At 42.2% G+C, this 24,036-nt stretch overlaps 2 protein-coding genes across 2 annotated transcripts; one reads left to right on the forward strand and one right to left on the reverse strand.

Annotated features, from left to right (window-relative positions):
* Nucleotides 1–1,080: 1,080 nt before the first annotated feature.
* On the forward strand, nt 1,081–2,781 carry clec3ba (C-type lectin domain family 3, member Ba). Its single transcript, XM_082551682.1, has 3 exons — nt 1,081–1,418; nt 1,520–1,618; nt 1,813–2,781. The coding sequence occupies exons 1-3, from the start codon at nt 1,322–1,324 to the stop codon at nt 2,211–2,213; spliced, it is 597 nt and encodes a 198-aa protein (XP_082407808.1). The 5' UTR covers nt 1,081–1,321; the 3' UTR covers nt 2,214–2,781.
* cdcp1a (CUB domain containing protein 1a) lies at nt 2,436–21,444 on the reverse strand. Its single transcript, XM_082551681.1, has 13 exons — nt 21,299–21,444; nt 19,025–19,237; nt 18,567–18,929; nt 17,652–17,864; nt 17,194–17,556; nt 10,105–10,320; nt 9,647–10,009; nt 9,172–9,540; nt 8,087–8,278; nt 6,911–7,270; nt 6,455–6,811; nt 4,703–4,790; nt 2,436–4,503 (listed from the first exon to the last, which is right to left on the reverse strand). Exons 1-13 carry the CDS (start codon nt 21,366–21,368, stop codon nt 4,140–4,142), a joined length of 3,531 nt encoding a protein of 1,176 aa, XP_082407807.1. The 5' UTR covers nt 21,369–21,444; the 3' UTR covers nt 2,436–4,139.
* Between the last annotated feature and the right edge of the window lie 2,592 nt (nt 21,445–24,036).

Below are 24,036 nucleotides of genomic sequence, written 5' to 3' on the forward strand. Positions count from 1 at the left end.
TCCAGCATATGTGCTGCCATTTTCAACAACGGGGGATTTAGGTTTGTTTTGTGGCTACAGGACCTGGGCACCTTCCAGTCATTGAGTCAACCATGAATTTGTCGGTATGCCAAAGAACTTGTCAAATATGAGCTTAAGCTGTCTGTCTGACACCTAAAGCTTGGATAGAACAGTCATACAACAGGACAATGATCGCAGCACATCAGCAAATCTACAACAGATTATCTGAACGAGAAATGAATCAGCATGTTGCAGTGGTCCAGCCAATTCCAGACCTCAGCCTGAATAATGAGCTTGTAAACCTGAATGAACTGAAGCAACACTGTAAAGAAGAATGGACAAAAAATCCTCCACAACTTGAGAGTCTGATTAAGTCATACAGAGTACAATTACTTCAAGTTAGTGTTTCCAGAGGTGGTTAAATCATGGGATTTTTCCACACTGCCTCTGGTGTAATATGTCATGTGTTGCTGTTCATCCGAGTTTGCATTTTCATTATTTTTAAGGACTGTACACGTGAGAATGATAATTCTGTTTGCTTGCGTTTGCCAGGCTCTGTGAAATGTGGCTCTGTGGATAGTGACTGGTTGGAGTCTTGGCCAGTCTTCCCTTTCATTGCTGGCTGATGGTCAGTAAAACTCTATGGGCTTCCAGAAACATTTTAAAGTCAATTTCACAATAGTGAAATTACTTATTACACAAGTCTCTGCCACATGTCAGCTACACACCCTCCAGCTCATTTAGGCGATCCAGATGTAAGCTGTGGACCCCCCCCCAAAAAAAAAAAAAAAAATCCAACCTTTGGCCCTTAAAAGAAATACAGCTGGCTCTGTGACAGGAAAACAAGAGATTAGATTGACAGTTCAAAAAACTAAGATAAAAGCCTTTTCATGTGTTCGTCATTTTAATAGTTGTTGCCGTTAAACAAAAACCGATGCAGGTAATTGACAAAATAGCTTCATCAACATGCCGATCCTGTTAAATTCTATTAATGTAATAAATGACTGCACACTCAAAAAGACAAAAGGATATCTGTAATTTATTGGTGTCTTACAAACATATGGAAAAACCAGCCATGCTTGTCTGAACACTGTTAAATACAAAAAGCTGCTCCCCATCCATCTCGCCTCAGCCTTTCAAAAGCAACACAAACCTCTGTCAAACATCTGTAAAACATTTGTTCTCTCTCAGATAAGATTTCCTCACTCCGCTCTGTGCCTCCAGCCCGAGTGTGTAAAACGCCACAGTCTGGCCAGCGCTCAGAAGCTGTGCTGCACCAAAACAGGCTCCCTGCATTGGATTTAAGGTATTTTTTCCAGGTATGATGGATGCTAGAGGACTTTGGATGGTGCTCTGCCTTCTCTTGTTGGCACACTGCTCACCCCAGCAGAACTCGAAGAAAAGAAATGGCAAAAAAGGTAGGACTTCATATTCACCAGCTGAATATAAAATCAGTGGCTTCTACAGGACAGTATTGTTAGAGTTCACCTTGTTTTTTTGTTTCGGTAATTTTGTGCAGAATCTGCCATCAACTCTACAATCGAGAATCTGCAGAGGCAAATTGATGACATTACTCGGGATCTGACCGTGCTGAAAGAGCAGCAAGCTTTACAAACAGGTGTAGACTTCTTCACAAACACCATGCAGTTAGATTTTTTGTAAAGAATGCCCCAAAGTTGCACAATCCACTCAAGTATTTGCTTCAGTTTGCAGGCTGCATGTCATTTTCTAGTTAAACAGCTTTCTAGAGATGGAGAGCTGAAACAGATCCAGGGCTTTTGAACCACTTCCTCATAATTCCCTCTCTATCAGTTTGTCTAAAGGGCACAAAGATCCACAGAAAGTGTTTTCTGGCCAATCTGGTGAAACAATCCTTCCATGCTGCCAGTGAAGACTGCATCGCCAAAGGAGGCAGCCTAAGCACTCCTCTAACAGGAGACGAAAACGACCATCTCTACAGCTACGTACGCCAGAGCATCGGCCCCGATGAGCACATCTGGCTGGGCATTAATGACATGGTTACCGATGGCCACTGGGTTGACCAATCAGGCTCTAATGTGCGCTTCAAAAACTGGGAGACTGAAATCACCCAGCAGCCAGATGGGGGATCCAGCCAGAACTGCGCCATCCTCTCCATCACGGCCAACGGGAAGTGGTTCGATGAGAACTGCAGGGCTGAGAAGGCGTCTGTGTGCGAGTTCAACATCGTCTGAGAGACCATCTGTTGCTCCGTTTTTCAGTCTCTGACATTGCTTTGTAAGCATGAAGTGCAACATTATGAAATGCGCTGAAAAATAATGCGCTGCATCTTTAATCAGCCTGCATTTTCTCGGCCAAGCCTTCCAGATGTCAGTCCAGAACAGAGATTTCACTTGGTGCTCTTTGTATAAGCTACACCCACTTGTACATACACTCCATAAACAATGCTTTAAATATTCATTGAGGTAAACACTGGAGGGTTTGTCTTTATTTTTCTCTTATTAGATGCCAGTTAACATAACAAAATCTTTTCTTACTGAGTTACTAAGTTCTTTTTACAAAGTGCCTTTTCTGTGCCACCTTCTTTATTTCTAAATGTTAAGTTATGCTTCTCATGTTTTATTACAGGATATTAATGAACATGTTTACCATTTTATTCTTCTCTCCGATGTAAAAAAAACAAACAAACAAACAAACAGCAGCAGATATAATGTGAATGTACTACTCCTCATACAGAAAAAAGCTTTTGTAACAAATCTATTACAACCAAAGGTAATAAATAAAACCTGGGTTATGATTGTTGTCATTTTCACGGTCACATCATACATTCATTTCCTCCATGAATAAACTAAACAAAAACAAAGCATGAGCATAGGGTAGTTTCTCGTTTAGTTTTGGTTTTTAAATAGGTGTGCCAAGTTGACTGATTCATTGTATTGTGCAACTGATTCAGTATGAACGTAAGACTCCCGCCTGTCCAATTTACACTGGAACTAAATCCAGCCTATTCACTAAGAGAGAATGATGAGAGTATGATGAGTACAGTCACGTAACACACACACACACACACACACACACACACACACACACACACACACTACATTTTGTGTTTGCATTCAAAGTACTTTACTCACCCAAATGAAGGCGACAGATCAACAAGTCTGAACACTTCCAAACTTCCGGATTTTAAAGGCTCCTCTAAAGTTTCTTTACTCACTGTGAGCCACTGAGACTGTAAAACATTTATGGCCACACTACGTGGGGAAGAGGAATTTTCAAGACCAAAGTCCTTCTGAAGCACTTTTCCTCAAAGAGGACAGATGCATGCCTTGAAAGAAAACTTTTCTCTTTCATGTTTAGGCTCATGCTAGAATAAGGGACATTTAAACTGCAACATATTACAGCTCACTACTAAATAAATACATTTTATGGCAGATGCAGCTGCTGATATAATGCAAATAAATGTATATTTTTCCTCATTGTAATCCAAACAAAGCTGTGTCTGTCCTCATAACAAATGGTGAAACAGGTTTTTTTAACTACTGATCAGTGCTGATCATGATATACAGTCTCAGTATGAACTAGTAGCACTTTAGGCTCGAGCTTCTCAAATGCTCGGTTTCAGTTTGGCACCGTCCCAGTAACACAAATGACTGAAAACAACTATAAGATCCTTACTAATTTCTAAAGGGAGCCTGACCTATATGTAAGGCTCATTTATGGTGTAATGACACTACAGCTAGAAAACAAAAAGCAACAATGAACAACAGAAGGACATGCTGCTGCAACATACGGCTGCTGCAGTCCAGACCGTTGTGTTCTGATAACGATATAATGTATTTACAAAATATCACAAATGGAAAACTTCATTTCCTGAAAGCAACAGAAGACCTCTTTATAAAAACTAAAAACCTGTGTAGAAGGAATGATTAAGTGCTGCTTTTGAAAAAGAAGAACCTTAACCTGAGACAAAACGCTGTAACAGCTGCAGACAGGTTTGGAAGCTGTTTGTGTGTGCCTCACTTTAGTGCAAAAGCTGCACTCAACACAAAAAAAGTGTCTTTTGGGGGTCTGAACAGCGAGCAAACACACGGGGAATAAATATCCCAAAGTTCAAGTGGGTCAAGAGAAAAATCAAAAAGTCGAGTCCAATCTTCTGCTCAGTTGCCGCCCTCTGGCTCCAGTCGAGGCCCCAGATTTGAAGACTGTTCGTCCTCACTTTGGTCCATCAGGGTTTGGTCTTGGCTCGGAGACCTGTTGGGAAGTGGAGGACCCTTCTGTGACGAGAGCAGTGGCTTTTGAGAGTCTGTGTGTCCCGTGAAATGTTGGTATGTTTCTCCATAGATGCCAATATCTGCACCCTTTTTCAGCAGGTGTGTGTAGACGAGTGTGTCGTCGATGGAGGTGTACACGTGAGCGTCATCGTCTTCGTGTGTTTTCGGGGGTCCGTTGTATCCTGGCAGGAAGTTGATGCCATCTGGATTATAGACAGAGACTTCGTGATTGAGCTTCTTCTTCTTCTTCCTATTTGGCAGAAAAGAAGATCGGAGCTTTTTTAAATTAAATTTACTGATAAATTATGCTCGCTATGATTTTCGATGAAGGACAAAAATTTCTAGCAGGTTGAGGAGAGCAGATAAGTAAACAATGTGAAAATACCCATGTTAACTGTAAAGAAAAATAATAAAACTCAAAGAACAAAGGATAAAAGAGTAATACTCACCTAATCACCACACAGACCACAACCAGCACCATTACAAAAATGACCAGCAGAGCAGCCACCACACTCAGGATGTTGATTAGTAAAAGGCCTAGAAAGAAAAAAATGGCAACAAACACCATAGTCAGCTTTTTCTATCACATTTTTCCCTGACATTGACAGACGGATGGTGGACGCTCCTGCAGTGATGCAGACACTGCATCAATCCGTTGTGGTAATGAGAGCTGAGTATGACAGCAAGGCTCTCGATTTACCGGTTGATCTACCATCCAACCCTCACCTATGGTCACAAACTCTGGGCAGTGATTAAAAGAAATGAGTTTTCTCTGAAGGGTGGGAGGTCTCTCCCTTAGAGAGAGGTAGGTGGTTCGGGAATCTGACTAGGATGGCTTCTGGGAACCTCTTGGCTGAAGTGTTTCCGGAATTTCCCACCGGAATGATGCCCTAGGACACACCCAGGACATGCTTGGGAGATTACATCTCTCAGCTAGCCTGGAAATGCAGCAGTATTCCTCCAGATAAGCTGGAGGGGGTAGTTGGGAAGAGGGAGGTTCTGGGTGTCCTTGCTTAGGCTGCTGCCTCCTGAAGCTGAAGAATTAATAAAAATATAGATAAATACAATCCTGGTACTGGAGCTTTCTTCTTGCACAAGAGAGAAAGAAGGAAAGTAACTGCGTAAGTAACTTTCCCCCCAAACAGAACATTGATTAAAAATCAGCATAGCAGAATAAAACTTTGCACTAAGGTTAAAAAAAGAAAACAGTTTCAGTATCCATGACCTCCACGCTCCCAACTTTGAAGCCATACTACAGCTTCATACTCCTGTATGCTACAGCTGCAGCAGTTCTTTAGGCGAAATACTAATGCCAATCAGTCAGTGATGATACTTTATGTAAATACATCTGGCGAGCAGAGCACCAACAAATTAAATTCCTCAACAAGCTGCGTATGACATTTTACCAGCCCATCACACCTCCAGCTGTACGGCAAGTCTGTGTATGAATCTCATTTCTTAATGAGAAACCAAAAGCACAGAACAGAGCAAAGTCTTCACTTCACACAACTGGGAACCAGTGCTCAGTCTGGGCAAGCAAGTCATGTTTCTGTGACACATCACCGATGACACATACTGTCATTCTTTCAGAGCCGTTAAAACAACCTGCCCTGACTGAACTGACTGCACTGGTAGGATCACATGGAGGAGGCTTTTGAAAGCAAGCTGGCCAAGTTTTAAGGACTTGTTTCGGGAGGACTGCCAGAAAAAGGTCATCTTCCTGTTGAAGTAGGCTGCAGAGTCCTCACCCTGCCAGGCGTGAAGAGACCACACAGAAACACAGCTATCAGGACTGCAAAAGAAGCAGCTGATGGAGCCTCCAGGTGGATTAAGTGGGGAAATCTGAGGCTTAATGTCAGGACCTGATCAATCCCTGGCTGGGTCGCCAATCCGAATCACCCAAGGAATCTAGGAAAGATCACTGATGATGCTCGCCAGGATGCATCTTTCATCTACATATGCACAACAGTGTATTGACCGAAATGTTCAGCTGGCTAACATCCTTATCAAGGCAACAGAAACAAGCTGATGCATGCTGAAAATTAAAGTTTGTCACATTCGTCTTCAAAAGCCAGAGGACCTTGAGTGTCTGGACAAATTTTCATGGAAATTCATTGAAATATTCTTGAGAATTATATATCTATTTTTTAAAAATCAGAAAATTATGATATAGATTAAGTAACTGTAAAGTTTCCTCTTACCATTGCTCTTCTGCAGGGAGATCTTGGTAATTACGCTGAAGTTTCCTCTTTCAGGCAAACAGTTGGACATGTTGAGGTAGAAGCTCTCAGAGACCGTGAGCTCGCTATTGGCCACCTCATCCTCCCTGTGGCTGTAGTCCTCCTTGGGGCTGCCCATTCTTTGCACCCGGATGTTGGTGTGGCGGTTGATGCACTTGGGCTGGCTGAGCTTGGTAAAAATCAGCTGCGCCTCCATCTTCGGAGGAACTGAGACAATCCAGGAGACGGTGGAGTAGGCCTTCATTCCCGCTGGCCAAGCTGGAGTAGCCACAAGTTCTGGGGTGTCTTTCTTTGGAGAAACGGTGAATATGTATCTTTCTGAAGGTTATTGCAAAAAGAAAACAATGTGAAATATTAATGGTTATTTAATGTTCTTATTTTATTCAGCTTATCCCCTTCAAGTGTGCTTGTTTTTACCTGTAATCTCTTTTTCAAAACTGGCATTCAACACAGCCGATCTTGGTGCTTTAGCATTCATGCTGGACCACCATGTGACAGACACACTTGTGTGAATGTGGACGGTCTGTATGGCTCCGTTGGGGCAGAAGGTCCCAATAGTTGCTCCATTCTCTTCTGCCACGTTAATAGTGACGCTGTCATCACATAGCTGTCCAGGTAGGGACTGCTTAAGGGGCCCGGTGGGAGAAATCAGCTTTACCGTGCCGTGCTGACCGGGACGCAGTATCCACGTCACACGGCTCAGAGGTGCAGGGAGGCATGATGGCAGCAGAGGCACTGACAGACTGACTGGATCAGGACATTTACCAGAACTACAATCTGAACGGAAAGAGGTTCTCAAATGAAACTGATAAAGTTCTTTACAGTACAATGAGAAGCACTTTTAGTAGAAGGTAGTACAGATGTTTTTAAACACATGGTCTGAACTAACTTTAATGAACCTGTAAGCACATGTGAGTACTAATGTATTTGCCAACAGCTGTAACATCTCCTTTGAGCACCCAAATTAGGAGGCGTGTATATAAACTGAAAAATAAAATATAATAAAATATAACTTAGTAACAAATCTAAAACAGCAGTGAATATTTATCCTTAAATTACACTATATTACAATGCATTTTAAACGCCTTCATTAGTATTATTATTATTATTCCGTCTTAAAATCAAAATTTTGAATATTTTCAGCTGAACCAACTCTGATTTGCCTGAAAATTATATGGATTAAAAGTAAATAATGAACTTCGCCTTGGTATAAGAAATACTTTATATTTATTTATTTTTTTAAAAAGATCCCACCATTCACTTTCCAGAATTATGATAAGAAAAACCAGTAAAAATTTCTTTTGAGATATTCAAATATTGCCTCCGATTTTAAAATGAGAAACACGGTGGAAGTCAGACTATTTCTCAAAAATTATATTTTTAAAATTATTTAATATATTATGTAAAAAATTCACAGCAATCATTTTAAATATATGTTCAAACTTTGGACCATAGAATTTTTAGCCAAATCTAAGATGATTTAGATTAAATGACAAAAGTATTATAATGAATTATTGATGATACATCTGTGGATTTTACACAGTGAGGCTTAAACAGCTGATGAAACGAGAGTTTAAGTAAATCTTGAGTTACCTATGACTTGCGTGGCTCTGACTTCCATGTTGCCAGGAAAGCAGTCCTCAAAAGACAGATCAGCACTTGATGTGACTGTGATGTTGTCTTTTTTCGCCGAGTTTATTTTCATCACGCAGTCAGGGGTCGATGTCACCGTGGAAATGTTGAGAGAAAGGCCCTCAGTTTTGCTGAGATCTACTCTACATGGCACTGGAAGGGTTGGGGGCAACAAAACAAAGCACGTACAACAAATGTGATTCCTCAAACTTTCCTGGAAATTTATCAGTGCTGTCATACATGACTAAGAGATTAGGCAATTTAAGAGTTTGCCTGGGCTCAGAAACAGGCCATAACACACACTTTCCAAGTCCCTCCTATTCACAAATATTACAAGAAAGGGAACATTGTCATACCACTGACTAATCAAACTGCACCTTTGTTGTAACCTTTAAGACGATAGAAAAAGAAAAAAGAAAGAAACTATTTATACAAGTACATGCTGCCACATGCAGAGCAGGCAGCACACATCTCCCCAACAGCAAAACCACTGTACAAAAGAAACTGCAGTACTAAATTTAGCCATGTGGGACCCACACATTATTAATCGGTTTTGGAAATGGAGCTACACTTAGTAACTACGTGTTTGAAACACTTGGAGTCAGACGAAGCATCAGCATCACCCAACACCTTACAGTGGGAGAAACCACAGACCAGACTATCTGAGCTCACCCTCTTTAATAATACTATAGCTAAAGACATAATGTGATGGAGCTTTTAACCCCTGTGACTAACATGCTTCTGGTGCTTGTTGCTTACTTGTGGGTCAGACTGCACTCATCAGCTACACACCTGTAAAGTCTGGTATGTATTTACACAGTTGTGCTGCTCTAACATAGAAAAAGTTTGACATATAGACATGTCACTGCACATAATAACACACCTTCAAAACATGAAGACATCCTCAGTATTCACTTGTAGTCTTGTTAGGGCCTTTTGATTAATTACAAGTCCAATACGCAATCTTCTTTCAGCTCCATTTTTGGTCTCTACCAACTCACACTTTTGTTACCAAATGCTCCACAAAGTGCTTATATGATACAGACCTGTTGAAGCTGGGCTGGAAGCAGACACCTTGAGGGTGAAGGTGAGTCCAGGAGAATCAGCAGGTGCTCTCTCCATCTCGCAGTTCCTCAGCGTGAGCAAAAAGTCTCCCTGGTTCTGGAGCGGCTGTGTGTCATTTAGCCCCAGAACCGATGTCACCCTGCCTTTCTGGTGGTACTCCACTGCTACTTCCTTCTTCACACAATCTGGCTGTGTGAGGTTTAGAAACTGAAGATCAACCCTGTGTTTGTCTGGGACCTGAAAGTACCACTCCATGATGTCATCATCAGGAAAACTCTCTGGGTAGTCCGGCGAGAGCAGCTCTGAGGAAGAGGTCCCTTTTGGTAAAGTCAGAGAAATTCGGGCAAGAGCTACAACACACACACACAACACACCAAATAAATTGAAATTAAAACAAAAATTGTTAAATGACACTGTAATTTTGAAAGAAACACAAAACAATGAATGTAAACTCACACTTGATTTTTTCCCGCACAGTCACATCAAACTTGTCATTTTGCAGCTTCTGCTCTGCTGGGACGTCCACAGAAAAGCTGCCGCTTTTCAAAACCTGAGCACTGCTGATGGTGCCACTTCTGCAGTACTTCCCCACAGCCACATTGCCTGTAGACTGGAAGGCCTGGAGGGTGTAGGTGTGTCTGTCTGGACATTTCTCAGATGGATTGATCTGTTTAAGACCCGTGTTAGTGAAATCTATTTGGAAAGCTTTTGGCGCTGCGGCTGCTAGATTCCAGGTAAACGTGCGGTTAAAACGCAGCACATCAGTCGAGCTGAAGTCAGTCTGGATGATGTGGCCACTGCATGACTTCGTGGTGCAATCTGAAAAGAGAAAATGAATCCACTCATACTGCGTTAGTCCACTCAGGACATTCAGTCTCACTGATAAAATAATCAGATATCACACAGACACTTACTTATACGCCGTACAATTTCTATACTGAATACATCTTGAGGTCTGGAGCATTCAAGCGCCACTGACACAGTACTTCCACTGAATGAGTTCAGAGATTCAATACTGCAACGTTGTGTGTTCCCTGATCCTGTACACACTTGGCAACCTTTGACCTGATTATTATTTCTGATGTTTATAGTGGCTCCTGGTTCAGCAGTGAGAGTCAACTTCTGGGCCCCTGGAAGCAAACAGAGAGTTATAGTGAGCAAAGGGATAAACATGTGTGACTTGTGTCATATCTGGAAATAACACAGTGAAATTCCATTCACAAATAAAACTGACTGCTGTGATGGATGAAGCTTGTCTTAAGTGTTCCTGTGACTAAGCAGGTCTGTACTGAGTAAACCTGAGCAAGCTCAGCACATAATATGGTGCTTCAGTCAGGGCTCTGGGTCGGCCATAACCTAGTTTACACTGAAATGTTTGTTATTCAAATTTACACAGGGGCAAAACCGGCACAGCCCATATCAAATGACACACTCTGGGAGCTTCTTGAAAGGGATTTTCTTGCTTCAGCTGTTTTCAGCTTCTGAGTGAAGACAGTGTCAATATTTAACGGACAGATCCACCAACCCACCAATATTTCACACTAAATCTCTCCCCCTGGTTCATATTTAAGGTTCGGATTACCTGACACGGTGGACACGATGAACGTAAGAAGTAAAATCCACAGAAGGGCCGCGCCTGTTGATACGGACATGCTGCCCTACAGTGAAGCTCTGAAACTTTCAATCCTGAGAGAAAAAACAAAAATAAAATCAGCGGACACATTTCATCGCTTCTTGTCTGGAGCTGGGACGCCACATTTTCCTCTGCGTTACATCAAGCTCACGGAGCAGCTGTTGACACAACGAGTCCACTCCCTATGTGAACGTGTGCCAGCAAGGAGGGAGTGTTGAGGCCAGGTGATGTTTAAAGGCGTGGCTAGAATCGCCATCTTGGCAGGTAGGCGTGCTGACGCGTTACGACACGTGATGTAGAACAAAAGTGCTAAAATAAAGTGAAATTTCTGGAAAATATGCAGAGTTTGATATATGATATTACCGGAAACGATAAAACAGGCTCAGTCCTCTCATGACAATAAAATCTAGATTTAGCCTGCACTGCTTTTAGACTTAAGAAATGCGATTAGTAACAACTGTGCTTGTCTTCTGTTTCATGTGAAAATCTTTATGATCGAGTGTAAAATAGCAGAACAGATCGAGGGAGTTGTGCCACACCCTGTTTCTAGGGAAGAAATTGATCATGTGACCGCACATTTATGGAGAGTCCGACATTTTTCTCATCCTGCAAAGAAGCGCCTCATTGCATGAGAATTAAGCACATTTAAGTTCAAGTGATTTTTGCCTTTCCAGGTAAAATTTCTGTGATCAAGGTGTTTTGATTATTTTGTCTGTTTTAAACAAGTTTGAAAACATTTCACAAATGTGTTAGTCCTTTTGTAAGCCACACTATGAGTCTATACGCCTGTAGTTATGCCACAGAGTTATAATGTGGAGGACAGGCAGAGCTTCCACTCCGTTAGAGGACGTAAACAGAGCTGTGAACTATAGTGAGCAAGGTGGAGAAGGGGAAGTCCATTCGGGTGGCGAAGAAGATGCACATATGCAGGATGACATTAAAACGATCTATGGAGAAGAAAAAGATAGATGGAAAAGAAACAAGGCCATTAAAGGATATAAAGGAACTGCACTTGCCTGTCCAGTCTTTGACGACCATATAGAGAAAGAACTGGCAGAACATATAAAGGCACAAGCAGCTTGATGTGTTCATTTCTTTGTGCATACTCAAAAGCCAGTTCACGGTATTTGAGTATGAACAAAGAAATGGATCAAAGAGGCAAACGCAGGTTGTGTTGTATTTATTTATTAAGATGAAGTAATTGGGAACATTAATCATAATAATTTTCCCCTCTGGATTACAAACGTCCTTCTGTGACAAACTAAGTTAAAGAAAAATTCATTTTTGTCCTCACGATAAACTGGTCAGTCCGGCCAGCAGATCACGTGCTGCGTGGTCTCATTTGTAGTAATTTCTTCTTTGTCTTCTTCTGGCAACCCATTTAATTGGAGCAAGGAGTTGTACTGCCCTCTAGTGGAAAAGAATGTAATTGTTCTGCCCGTTACTCACCGCTCGCTTAGAGTAGCTTCTTGGATGGGAAGCTTGAAGCTGTAATATTTACTTAACCAAAAAAAAAGAAAAGAAAAGAAAAAAGAGGGCGGATCGTATTGAAATTGGCACAGGAAAGAGAAACAAGTTTGTTTAAGACCACTGAAAACTTTTATCTGCACTTGTTGTCTGCTGGACGTTGCTCTGGAAGGAGAAAGCTTTGGTGTTCTATCCTATTCAGAGGAGACAACGCTGTGAAAATATATTGAAAGCTTGAATAAATATATTGAAAAGTAGAAAAGGAAGAACAGTTTAAATTACTACATAATGTTTATATAAATAAATATGAAAGAATAGTTTCACAGTGGACTCTCCATCATTCACACTAAAACAATAAATATCATGTAAGACAAGGTCAAGTGACTCCATAATATGGTCCATACACCCAAAATCCAGTCCATTTATGAGGTAAGATGGGAAAATATTGTTTATTCAGCAAAATTACAATGAAATTGAATACTTAAAATGACTCATCTTGCAGGAGCTTTCCGGTCTTCAGGAACTCTCTCTGCAGGAGGGGGAGATACAGGAGAGGTGGAGGAAGATCTCAGCCTGGGCGTCTATTGTCTTATGTAGTCTGGAAGATGAGTGGATGGTGGGGTGGGTGCAGTTTTCTCTGTGGTGGGGTTGGGTGGACTGTCCTGGGCTCTGTGGGGCCGGGAGGCGCTGCTGCACTGGGCCCGGTCTGGATGGGCCTGGGCCCCCTTTCCCTGGCGGGTCGCGGAGTATGGGGGTGCCTACTGGGGTCAGCGGGGGAGCTGGCCCCAGGGAGGGGTCACTTGCCCCTCCCTTCCTTCCCTCCCCATCTCCAGCTGCCTCCCTCTTCCCGCTCCACCACAACCACCCACACATGCAGGGCCTTGGAGTAGGGGTATGTCACCAGGGTGCAGAGGAGGCTACCCCCCCCCCCCCCCCCCCTCTGTCCCCTTCTGGCTGCCTCTGCCTCAATTTTATCCCACAACTTAGACATTCACATTACTCACACTCTCATTACACATACATATAGGATCTTGGGGGTGGGCACGATACACGGAGTCCAAATTACCATCAGGGTGTAGACCTCACCCCTGGCGTCGTTGCCCACCTCTCAATTTTAAATACACGTAGACATTGAGGGCTAGCAGGAGGGACTATGCGCTTACCTGCTGCTCTCTGGCAGGTAGCTCCATGCCCTCCTGGGTTTTAATTGCACCTTAAAACACACATGCATCAACACTACAAGGAGCGGGTGGAGGGAGGTTTGGAGTCTTCTCTCACCCCCATTCTCTGCGGCCTGCTGGAGCGGGGGGGCTAGGAGGAGGAGTTGGCCGTCCGACTGCGGTCTGGAGTGTGGAGCCTTCCTGCTGCTGCGGAGTCGGGGCGGTCTGCCTCCCCCCACCGCAGGGAAAAGGGTAATACCACCTGGGTCTGGGTGCAGTTCCCCCCTCCAGGGTCAAGGGTACCTAGACCCGGTTTGTAGAGTACGCTTGGGGAGTGTGATCGTGTGTACAGCGTCTCTTTATGTCTGTCTCCACGTTGGTTGAGTGTGGAGTAAGTGCATATGAGAGCATGAGGGTGGGAATGGATGTTTGTGTCTGTGTGTGCCTGTATGTCTGTGTCTATATGTCAGGTTGGGTATCAGGCGCCACCTCTCTGGGGACATCTCAGGCCCTCCAAGGTTTGGAGGCCTATCTCCACCCACCACCACTTCCCCTGCCAGTGGCGGACTCCCTCAGACATCGGTGCGTTGGTGGTTCTTTGTGTCTGGGGATGGGCGTCCAGGTACACACCGGCTCACTCCTTGGCGGCCGCTTATCGGGGCCTGGAGCCTGGGGCTCGCTCCGGCCATTTCGGAGGTGGGGTGCCCCCGGCCTCTCGGCCTGGGGCTCGGTCACTCAGGCGCAGCTGGCTGCCGGCGGAGCTCACGGGCGCGTCACTGCAACCCCCCCTGGCTTCTGCTCCGCGGCTGCTGAGTGAGCCCAAGCGCGTCCATGCTCACAGGTGTACACACGGGTGATCACACCCACAAACTACACCCTTTTTGGCTCCTACCTCAAAGCACACTGTGTTCTGTTGATCTTATGTGCTGCACAATAATGTTTAACATTTAGTATTTACTGTCATATTCCCATATATCATTGTGATGTTGTTTATTCTATTACTCTTGTTCTCTTCTGCTTGTTTTCTTTTTTCTTTCTCAGCAGGTGATCCAGGTGATTGATATATGCATTTTTTTCTTTTTTTTCCCTGCCCGTTCTGTTGGTTTTTGTTTTTTGCCCTTCTCCCCCGTCCCTCTTCTCAGCTGTTTCTCTTTCACTCTTTCTTTCTCCCCTTCTTTCCCCCAGTCAAGTCTGTCCCGTATTCAGCAAGTGAAAATAAAATAAACAATAAAGGGTGAATCAAATGGACCATTACGGCAAGGCTGGGATAGTCAATTTGGTAAAGTAAATCTGTTGGGCATCTTTCTTTGCCTTTAGACAATAATTCTGATGCAAAAGAGCCAAACGGGACAGGCAAAAAAGGAAAAAAAAGACTTTTGGATTTTTATGCACTACTTAAATGTACTTAATTTCTCCCCTTTCCTTTAAAATACCTGATATTCTGTAATACTAATAAATAAGTCATGAACTTTATAAAATTACTTGTGCACTACTTAAAATTAAATAAAATAATTTCTGTTTTCTGTAAAAACCTGACTTCTCACCCCATTATTCCAGTGTACCTGCTTTAAGTTATTGCAGTCAAATAACTACACTGAAATTAAAAATAAAATACACTGAAATGCAGTTTAATTGCAGGGGAATTATGCCACTAGTCTCCGATGAGGACAAAGGACTCATCCCATCGTGACACATTAAAAAAGCAATATATTTGACCTTACTATGAAATAAATATGTTTTATGTCAGATGCAGCTACAGGGGATGATTGAGAGCAACTTTTGCAATCGAAGAGCCTTTAATCTGGGACAAAACGTTGTAACAGCTGCAGACAGGTTGTTTGTGTGTGCCTCACTTTAGTGCAAAAGCTGCACTCAGAAAAGGTGCTTTGTGAGGCAATCACACAGGGAATGAATATCCCAAAGTTCAAGTGAGTCAAGAGAAAAATCAAAAAGCTGAGTCCAGTCTTCTGCTCAGTTGCCGCCCTCTAGCTCCAGTCGAGGCCCCAGATTCGGGAGCTGTTCGTCCTCACTTTGATCCTTAGGCTGGTAAATCATATTCTGGTAAATTGTATTGTCCACCGGGGTTAGGATTTTGCTTGGTGGCTTGTTGGGGCGTGGAGGGCCCTGCTGTGATGAGAGCAGTGGCTTTTGAGAGTCTCTGTGTCCTGAAACAGGTTTATATGTTTCTTCATAGTTGCCAGTCTCTGCACCCCTTTTCAGCAGGTGTGTGTAGACGAGAGTGTCATCAATCTCTTCGTACACATGGGACTCATCATCTTTACAAGTCCCCAGCACGTCTGGGGATTCGTATCCTGGTAAGAAGTTGATGCCATTAGGATTATAGACAGCAACTTCATAATTGCCTTTCTTCTTCTTCTTCTTCTCCTTCTTCTTCTTCCTGTTTGGCGGGAAAAAAGAGAAGATTGGGATTATTTTCTGTTTTATTCAGCTATTGATGGGTCATCCCCTTTGAAAACACACTAAATAATAGAAATACTCACCTAATCATTACAACTAGCACTATGACAGAAATGACCAGCAGAGTAGCCACTACACCCAGGATGATGGTTAAAGGTGCTATAGAGGAGAAACAATTAACTTGGTTAACATTTGGATCACATTTTCGACTGTGCAGTGGTTGTAAAAAAGAATTCAACAATAAACAGAATTGCTGAAGCTGAAAAATCGTTCAATTATCGTTTATCCTCCCGAGTGTGAAGCTACACTACAGCCTCATATTCCTGTGGTGCCTTACACCAAATGCTAAAGTTATCAAGCTGATGTGATCTGGTCACAGTGCTGCAGTTCTTTTTGTCATAAACCAAAGTCTTGGAAAAATCTGGACCTAGTGATGACGAGGTTTTACCCAGACTATCGAGCCTCCAGCTGTTGGGCAAGTTTGAAATACCTTCCTAACCTGTTTGCTCTGGGGAGTCATGCTCAAACACAGTGTTGTGACCTCCCCAGGGTGTACCCTGAACTGCATAAGTGGAAGAAAACGTAACATTTGGGGCCTTGTTTTCGCTCTCTGTGGTCATCACTTCAAACATCTTCTACATTATGCAATGACAGAGCTTTATGCAAAAATCGATTAAAGCAGTTTTAGATTTCCAAAAGCAAATATTTTCCCCGGGAGTAACTCGGAATAACATCTCATGTATTTATTGTTAATGAAAGTACAAACTATGAATGAGTGAGTGCTTAATCTCGGATTGACACAATATATATATATTTTTTGTCATTGAAGTCAGTGCCGTTTTATTTTTTCAGACCTTTTGAACGGGGTGGGTAAGCAGACACCTTGAGGGTGAAGGTGAGTCCAGGAGAATCAGCAGGTGCTCTCTCCATCTCGCAGTTCCTCAGCGTGAGCAAAAAGTCTCCCTGGTTCTGGAGCGGCTGTGTGTCATTTAGCCCCAGAACCGATGTCACCCTGCCTTTCTGGTGGTACTCCACTGCTACTTCCTTCTTCACACAATCTGGCTGTGTGAGGTTTAGAAACTGAAGATCAACCCTGTGTTTGTCTGGGACCTGAAAGTACCACTCCATGGTGTCGTCATCAGGAAAGCTCTCTGGGTAGTCTGGCGAGAGCAGCTCTAAGGAAGAGGTCCCTTTTGGTAAAGTCAGAGAAATTCGGGCAAGAGCTACAACACACACAACACACCAAATAAATTGAAATTAAAACAAAAATTGTTAAATGACACTGTAATTTTGAAAGAAACACAAAACAATGAATGTAAACTCACACTTGATTTTTTCCCGCACAGTCACATCAAACTTGTCATTTTGCAGCTTCTGCTCTGCTGGGACGTCCACAGAAAAGCTGCCGCTTTTCAAAACCTGAGCACTGCTGATGGTGCCACTTCTGCAGTACTTCCCCACAGCCACATTGCCTGTAGACTGGAAGGCCTGGAGGGTGTAGGTGTGTCTGTCTGGACATTTCTCAGATGGATTGATCTGTTTAAGACCCGTGTTAGTGAAATCTATTTGGAAAGCTTTTGGCGCTGCGGCCGCTAGATTCCAGGTAAACGTGCGGTTAAAACGCAGCACATCAGTCGAGCTGAAGTCAGTCTGGATGATGTGACCACTGCATGACTCCGTGGTGCAAGCTGAAAAGAGACAATGAATCCACCCATGCTGTGTTAGTCCACTCAGGACTTTCAGTCTCACTGATAAAATAATCAGATATCACACAGACACTTACTTATACGCCGTACAATTTCTATACTGAATACATCTTGAGGTCTGGAGCATTCAAGCTCCACTGACACAGTACTTCCACTGAATGAGTTCAGAGATTCAATACTGCATTTTTTAATAATTGATCCTGTACACACTTGGCAACCTTTGACTTTATTATTATTTCTGATGTTTATAGTGGCTCCTGGTTCAGCAGTGAGAGTCAACTTCTGGGCCCCTGGAAGCAAACAGAGAGTTATGGTGAGCAAAGGGATAAACATGTTGGGTCCTGTATTATATCTGGAAATAACAGAGTGAAATTACCATTTAGATGAGATTAAATTCACAAATACAACTAACTGCAGTGACAGATGAAGCCTACGGCTTGTCTCCTCCTATAACTAAGCAGCTCTGTATTGTGGAACAAGTTAGAATCCAGATTAGCGATCAAGAGGTATAAAATCACTGCGTACTAGCTAATCAGTACTCCAGTGAATAGCTTCACCATTCAATGAAGATTCGTTGGAATCTAAAATCTAAAGTCTTTGTGTTTCCCTGATGAGCATCAGTAATGAATACAAATTATTACATGCAGCTTTACTCTTTAGATTTTTTTATGCCAGCAAACATTTTTTCAAAATTGATTATATGATCATAAAACAGGACACCTACACTGTATTAGCTGACCTCTCACCAAATTTCTATGTATACACAGAGTCTGCACCTGATAGAATAAAAAATCTATTATGGGGCTGATTGTCACAAGGTATAAAACACACACACACACACACACACACACACACACACACACACACACACACACACACACACACACACACACACACACACACACACAAAACACAAAAAATTTAATTAAAATGAAAACAAAAATTGTTACATTTTAAAAGAAACACAAAAAAGTGACTGTAACTAAACTCACACTTGATTTTTTCCCCCACAGTCACATCAAACTTGTCATTTTGCAGCTTCTGCTCTGCTGGGACGTCCACAGAAAAGCTGCCGCTTTTCAAAACCTGAGCACTGCTGATGGTGCCACTTCTGCAGTACTGCTCCACAGCCGCACTGCCCGTAGACTGGAAGGCCTGGAGGGTGTAGGTGTGTCTGTCTGGACATTTCTCAGATGGATGAATCAGTTTAAGACCCGTGTTAGTGAAATCTATTTGGAAAGCTTTTGGCGCTGCGGCCTCTAGATTCCAGGTAAACGTGCGGTTAAAACGCAGCGCATCAATTGAGCTGAAGTCAGCCTGGATGATGTGGCCACTGCATGACTCCGTGGTGCAAGCTGAAAAGAGAAATTGAATCCACCCATGCTGTGTTAGTCCACTCAGGACATTCAGTCTCACTGATAAAATAATCAGATATCACACAGACACTTACTTATACGCCGTACAATTTCTATACTGAATACATCTTGAGGTCTGGAGCATTCAAGCTCCACTGACACAGTACTTCCTTTTAAATAATTCAGAGATTCAGCGTTGCATTTTTTAATAAATGATCTTGTACACACTTGGCAACCTTTGACTTTATTATTATTTCTGATGTTTATGGTGGCTCCTGGTTCAGCAGTGAGAGTCAACTTCTGGGCCCCTGGAAGCAAACAGAGAGTTATAGTGAGCAAAGGGATAAACATGTTGGGTCCTGTATTATATCTGGAAATAACAGAGTGAAATTACCATTTCGATGAGATAAAATTCACAAATATGACTAACTGCAGTGACAGATGATTTCTCCTATAACCAAGCAGCTCTGTATTGTGGAACAAGTTAGATTCCAGATTAGAGATCAAGAGGTAGAAAATCGCTGCAGTACTTCGGTAAATAGCTTCACCATTCCTGGAAGATCATTTGGATCTACGTGGGAAGAATGGATGGCATCTAAAGTATTTGTATTTCCCTAATGAGGATCAGTAATTTGTTATTGCAGCAAATTGTTATTGTTCTATAGTCATCATTATATGATCATAAAACAGGACACCTACACTTTATTTGCTGACCTCTTACCAAATTTCTGTGTATGCACCGAGTCTGCACCTGAGAGAATAAAATAAATCTATTACGGGGCTGATTGTCACAAGGTATGGAGTAGGTTGTCCCTGTAGTTATCAACGGGGTTTCAGTAAAAGAAAAAGTGAGTTAAAAAAGAATAACAACAACCTTGTATTTAAGCTGTGAATTTGAACCAGTGATAATTACTACGAATTATGTATGTATTATATATGAGAAATCTGCAGTGCTTTAACAACCTTTATTAAAGACACAATAAACACTGAAGACAGATTCCACATCCATGATTTTGAATTGATGTCATTTTGAAAAAGCAGGTTGTTCTGTATATTTGTTTAAACAGACTTTTGGTGCAAGATTTTCCAACTGATAAACCGAATTCAATACCAGGAATTCAATTTGAATAGGGATCCACAGGACATGTGGAACAGCTTAAGTCTACCTTACTACTAAAAGAAGTGCAAACTGTGCATTGCATTGTCATAGGAATGCCTGTATGTATTATGCCATGTATTATTTTGGTTAATTAGAATGTGTATAAAATGTTGTTAGACTTGATTGTAATCTCTTTTATACTGCTCTTTAACATGAACCAAGAATGCCTGTTCAATCAGCTTCATGAGAATAATTGGCAGCTATTCGTTATTCTGGTTAATAAAACTCTCTTATCAAGGAGTGCTCTCTTAGTGCTGCTGTTTATACCTAAGGTGATGGCTGCACATTGGAGCTCTGAAACTTTAAACTGGATACATTTAAGCATTCAAATCTCGTTCCCCACAGCCTAATAAAGGAGATGTGAAAATTGCTTCAGTTTCTCAGCAGATCAAGGTGAAATTAAATTGATTGATTGAACAGGTATTCTCTGTGTCCTCTGTTCTAATAATTACAACAAAAAGTTTCATTAGTGCTGCTATCATCTTAAATATATTAATAAAAGTTTCTGGAGGTCATCCAAGGTCCACCAGCCCCTTTCTTTACTGTGAAAAGGTTGTGAAACATAAACCAGTATTGTATACATATATATATATAAAACAATCGCGACCTTAACACATGTTGTAGATGAGAGAAGCAGTGAAAACACGTCGCTTCCAGCCAGAGAAACTCGGGGCATAACCGGCTGTGTTTTAGTTTTTAATCTGTCAGCTGCGGACTCTGTGAGAGTAAAGATTAACTATAAAAACACAATGATTTAGGATCATACTTTAATGCGTATAAAACAATAACAATAAAATTTTTCATTATTAAGTTGCGTTTTAGAATCTGTATATTTCTGCTGTTCATCAGGGAAACACAAAGACTTTGGAAGCCATTAAAAACAAAAGTCTCATGTCCACACTCAGAGGTCTCAGAGATCTTCCGGGAAATGCTGCGCTATTTTCTCGAAAACTGATCAGTCAGTGGTGATTCATACCCACTGATCTCCCGTTGACCACTTCCGCTGTGGACTCGTTATATGGCGTGGCGATTTACCGAAAACAGCCGTACTCAGTATCACCTGACACTCACGCTCTGAGAGCTTCTTGAAAGGGATTTTCTTGCTTCAGCTGTTTTCAGCTTCTGAGTGACATTAGTGTCAGTATTTAACGGACAGATCCACCACCACACCAAATCTCTCCCACTGGTTCATATTTAAGTTTCAGGTTACCTGACACGGTGGAGACAGTGAATGTAAGAAGTAAAATCCACAGAAGGGCCGCGCCTGTTGATACGGACATGCTGCCCTACAGTGACGCTCTGAAACCTTCAATCCTGGGGTGTTAACTGAAGCTCAGCTAGTTGTTGTTGACTCCTAATTGTGAAAGTGTGCCAGCAAGGAGGGAGTGTTTACGCAAGGTAAAGATTAAAGGCGCGGTCAGGAGGACCATATTGGCAGGTATAGGACACAGATGCGTTAGGACAGCCCTGTAGCCCAGTAAAAAATAAAATCCTGAAAAGTATCATGGAGAATTTTTAAAAAAGAAGCTAATATACGAGAACTGTTGCCTGAAACGGCAACTCACCCTTAATCACGTCATTTCAATAAAGATGTCACGATTTAAGATCGCATTGTTATAGAGCCTTAGTTAATGTGAGCAGGACGCCTAACACCTGTGACTGTCTTCTGTTTCTTGTGAAGTTTTTTAATCTTTTAATAGATCGTTGAGTCCAAAACAGTAACCCAAAGGATATATTGAGGTATTTGCTGAATAAGAAATTGATAACTATAAATATGGTTACTCCCAACTGGAAAGATTTACAATGTGGAAACATAAACGATCTTTGAGCTTTCTAAAATTATATTATGAAGAAATCCCCCCCCCCAAACGATAAACAGCCTTGTGTGGTTGCTCAACTGTGAGGAAAAAACCCTGACTTTTAGTTTCTCTTCACAGGACAAACAGGTTAGTCAGGATGTGTTACAGTATCTCAGTAACCGTACATACGGTACATGCTGCTCAACCCATTTCCAAGTGGCACAGAGACAAATGGAAACCTTTGAGTGGCAAATGGCATTTTATTTGTAAGTTTGGTGTAAAACTTTCAGACTATTTCCCAGTATTGTTAATGTATCCCAGCTTGTCTAGATTCTAAAATGCAACTTAATAATGAATTATTTTATTGTTATTGTTATATACGCATTAAAGTATGCTCATAAAACATTATGTTTTAATAGTTAATCTTTACTCTCACAGAGTCCACAGCTGACAGATTATAAACTAAAACAGAGCCTGTTATGTTCTGAGTTTCTCCGGCTTGAAGTGCTGTGTTTTCACTGCTTCTCTCATCCACAACATGTTTTAAGCTCATTGTAGATTCATTACTGGGGTTATTCTAGGAAGCAGGTTTAGCTAAGTCCAAGTTTGTTAATCCCGAGATGAGGGAAACTCGGGTTTTCAGTTCCAGAAAGTTAAGTTAAACTTTAACTCTGAGTCAGTTACCAGGGTAACAGAGTCTGAACCTAACCTCCTCACTGGCGGGTTTTCTTCAGCCAACTCCTCGTTCAACAAGAGAGAGAAAGCAAAGAGAAACTGGTAAGAATCGACATGTCAGAGTCAACCATAGCTTCTGCTTTGTCCACATTCATTGACGATATTTTTGTGAAAGCTGTAAGTTTATGTTTTTCGTGATTTTCTAGTTGAATACAATGTGTTTGTGTGTGACTGTCAGTGTTAGGTAGGTGAAGAGAGCTGCACTTACAGTATCTACACCTGTGTGGCAAATGTCTGGTAAAGATATAGATAATGAAATGTAATTATTACTAAAATATACATAATAAAAAATGAAAGCTGAAATTGATTCAGTTTAGTAATTTTGTCTGTTCTTATAAAGGCCCTGAATGCTGTGATATATGCCAACTGCCAGATGATCTCAACGTGTTTTACACCAGCTTTGAGACCCCCAGACCTCCCAGACCTTCCCGTCCTCCCATACCCACCAGACCTCCTAGATCTCCCAGACCTCCAAGACCTTCCAGAACCCCCAGATCACCTGACCCTCTCTCCTGCCAGCGGTCTCAATAGACCAAGTACACAAGGTCCTGAGGAAGATCAACCTCCGCAAGGCAGCAGGACCAGACAACATCCCTGGACGAGCCCTTAGAGCATGTGCTAACGAGCTGGCTGATGTTCTCACCTCTATCTTCAACCTTTCCCTCAGCCAGAGCATTGTTCCCACATGCTTCAAGACCACAACTATCATCCTTGTCCCCAAGAATAGCCCAGCCACCTGCCTAAACGACTACAGACCTGTTACACTCACTCCAATCATTGCAAAGTGATTTTGAGAGAGTGGTGATGGCCTACATTAAGAGCAATATTGCACACACTCTGGATCCCCTGCAGTATGCCTACCGGCCCTGTAGCAGCCCTTGGCATCAAGAACGACAGAAGAGTCTCTAACGGGTGCAGCCATTTATTTCCTCACCACACACGACTCATTCTCTGGACGTTGAGCACCGTGAAAACTATAAAATAAGAAAAAATTTATACCCGTACAGTCCTTTTGAACTATAACAATGAGCAATAACAACAATGAGCTTAAGTTAATTCAGGTAAGTTCAAACAAGTAATTCTGAGATATACAGTCACAGATTAAATAAAACAAAAGGGGTTTCAAACAGGGGTTACACAGTTCGGTTAAATAAAATATAACAACAGATCACCTCTCATCACATACCTCAGTCCGCTTGCCAAGGGTGCAAATGCCGGTGAACACTTAAACACTTCGGCCCTGCTTCGGGTGCTGCTAGTGTCGGATGGCATTGCTGCTGCCCTTCACTATTCCTTCTACCACCTGGAGAGTAATGACTCCTACATCAGGGTACTCTTTGTTGACTACAGCTCCACCTTCAACACACTCACAAACTCATCCACAAACTGTCTACACTCGACCTGCACCCCACCC

This window comes from Aulonocara stuartgranti (assembly GCF_965226115.1).
Source record: "Aulonocara stuartgranti genome assembly, chromosome: 11".
Lineage (NCBI taxonomy): Eukaryota > Metazoa > Chordata > Actinopteri > Cichliformes > Cichlidae > Aulonocara > Aulonocara stuartgranti.

What these genes read in the sequence shown, in the direction of transcription:
- clec3ba (XM_082551682.1), top strand. Translation starts at nt 1,322, where the DNA reads ATGATGGATGCTAGAGGACTTTGGATGGTGCTCTGCCTTCTCTTGTTG. An exon ending in GAAAAGAAATGGCAAAAAAG is followed by an intron (nt 1,419 to 1,519) that starts GTAGGACTTCAT and finishes AATTTTGTGCAG; the next exon opens with AATCTGCCATCAACTCTACA. An exon ending in GCAGCAAGCTTTACAAACAG is followed by an intron (nt 1,619 to 1,812) that starts GTGTAGACTTCT and finishes CCTCTCTATCAG; the next exon opens with TTTGTCTAAAGGGCACAAAG.
- cdcp1a (XM_082551681.1), bottom strand. Translation starts at nt 21,368, where the DNA reads ATGTCCGTATCAACAGGCGCGGCCCTTCTGTGGATTTTACTTCTTACA. An exon ending in AGAAATTGTACGGCGTATAA is followed by an intron (nt 10,010 to 10,104) that starts GTAAGTGTCTGT and finishes TTCTCTTTTCAG; the next exon opens with ATTGCACCACGAAGTCATGC. An exon ending in CTCCCTGCAGAAGAGCAATG is followed by an intron (nt 4,791 to 6,454) that starts GTAAGAGGAAAC and finishes TTTTCTTTCTAG; the next exon opens with GCCTTTTACTAATCAACATC.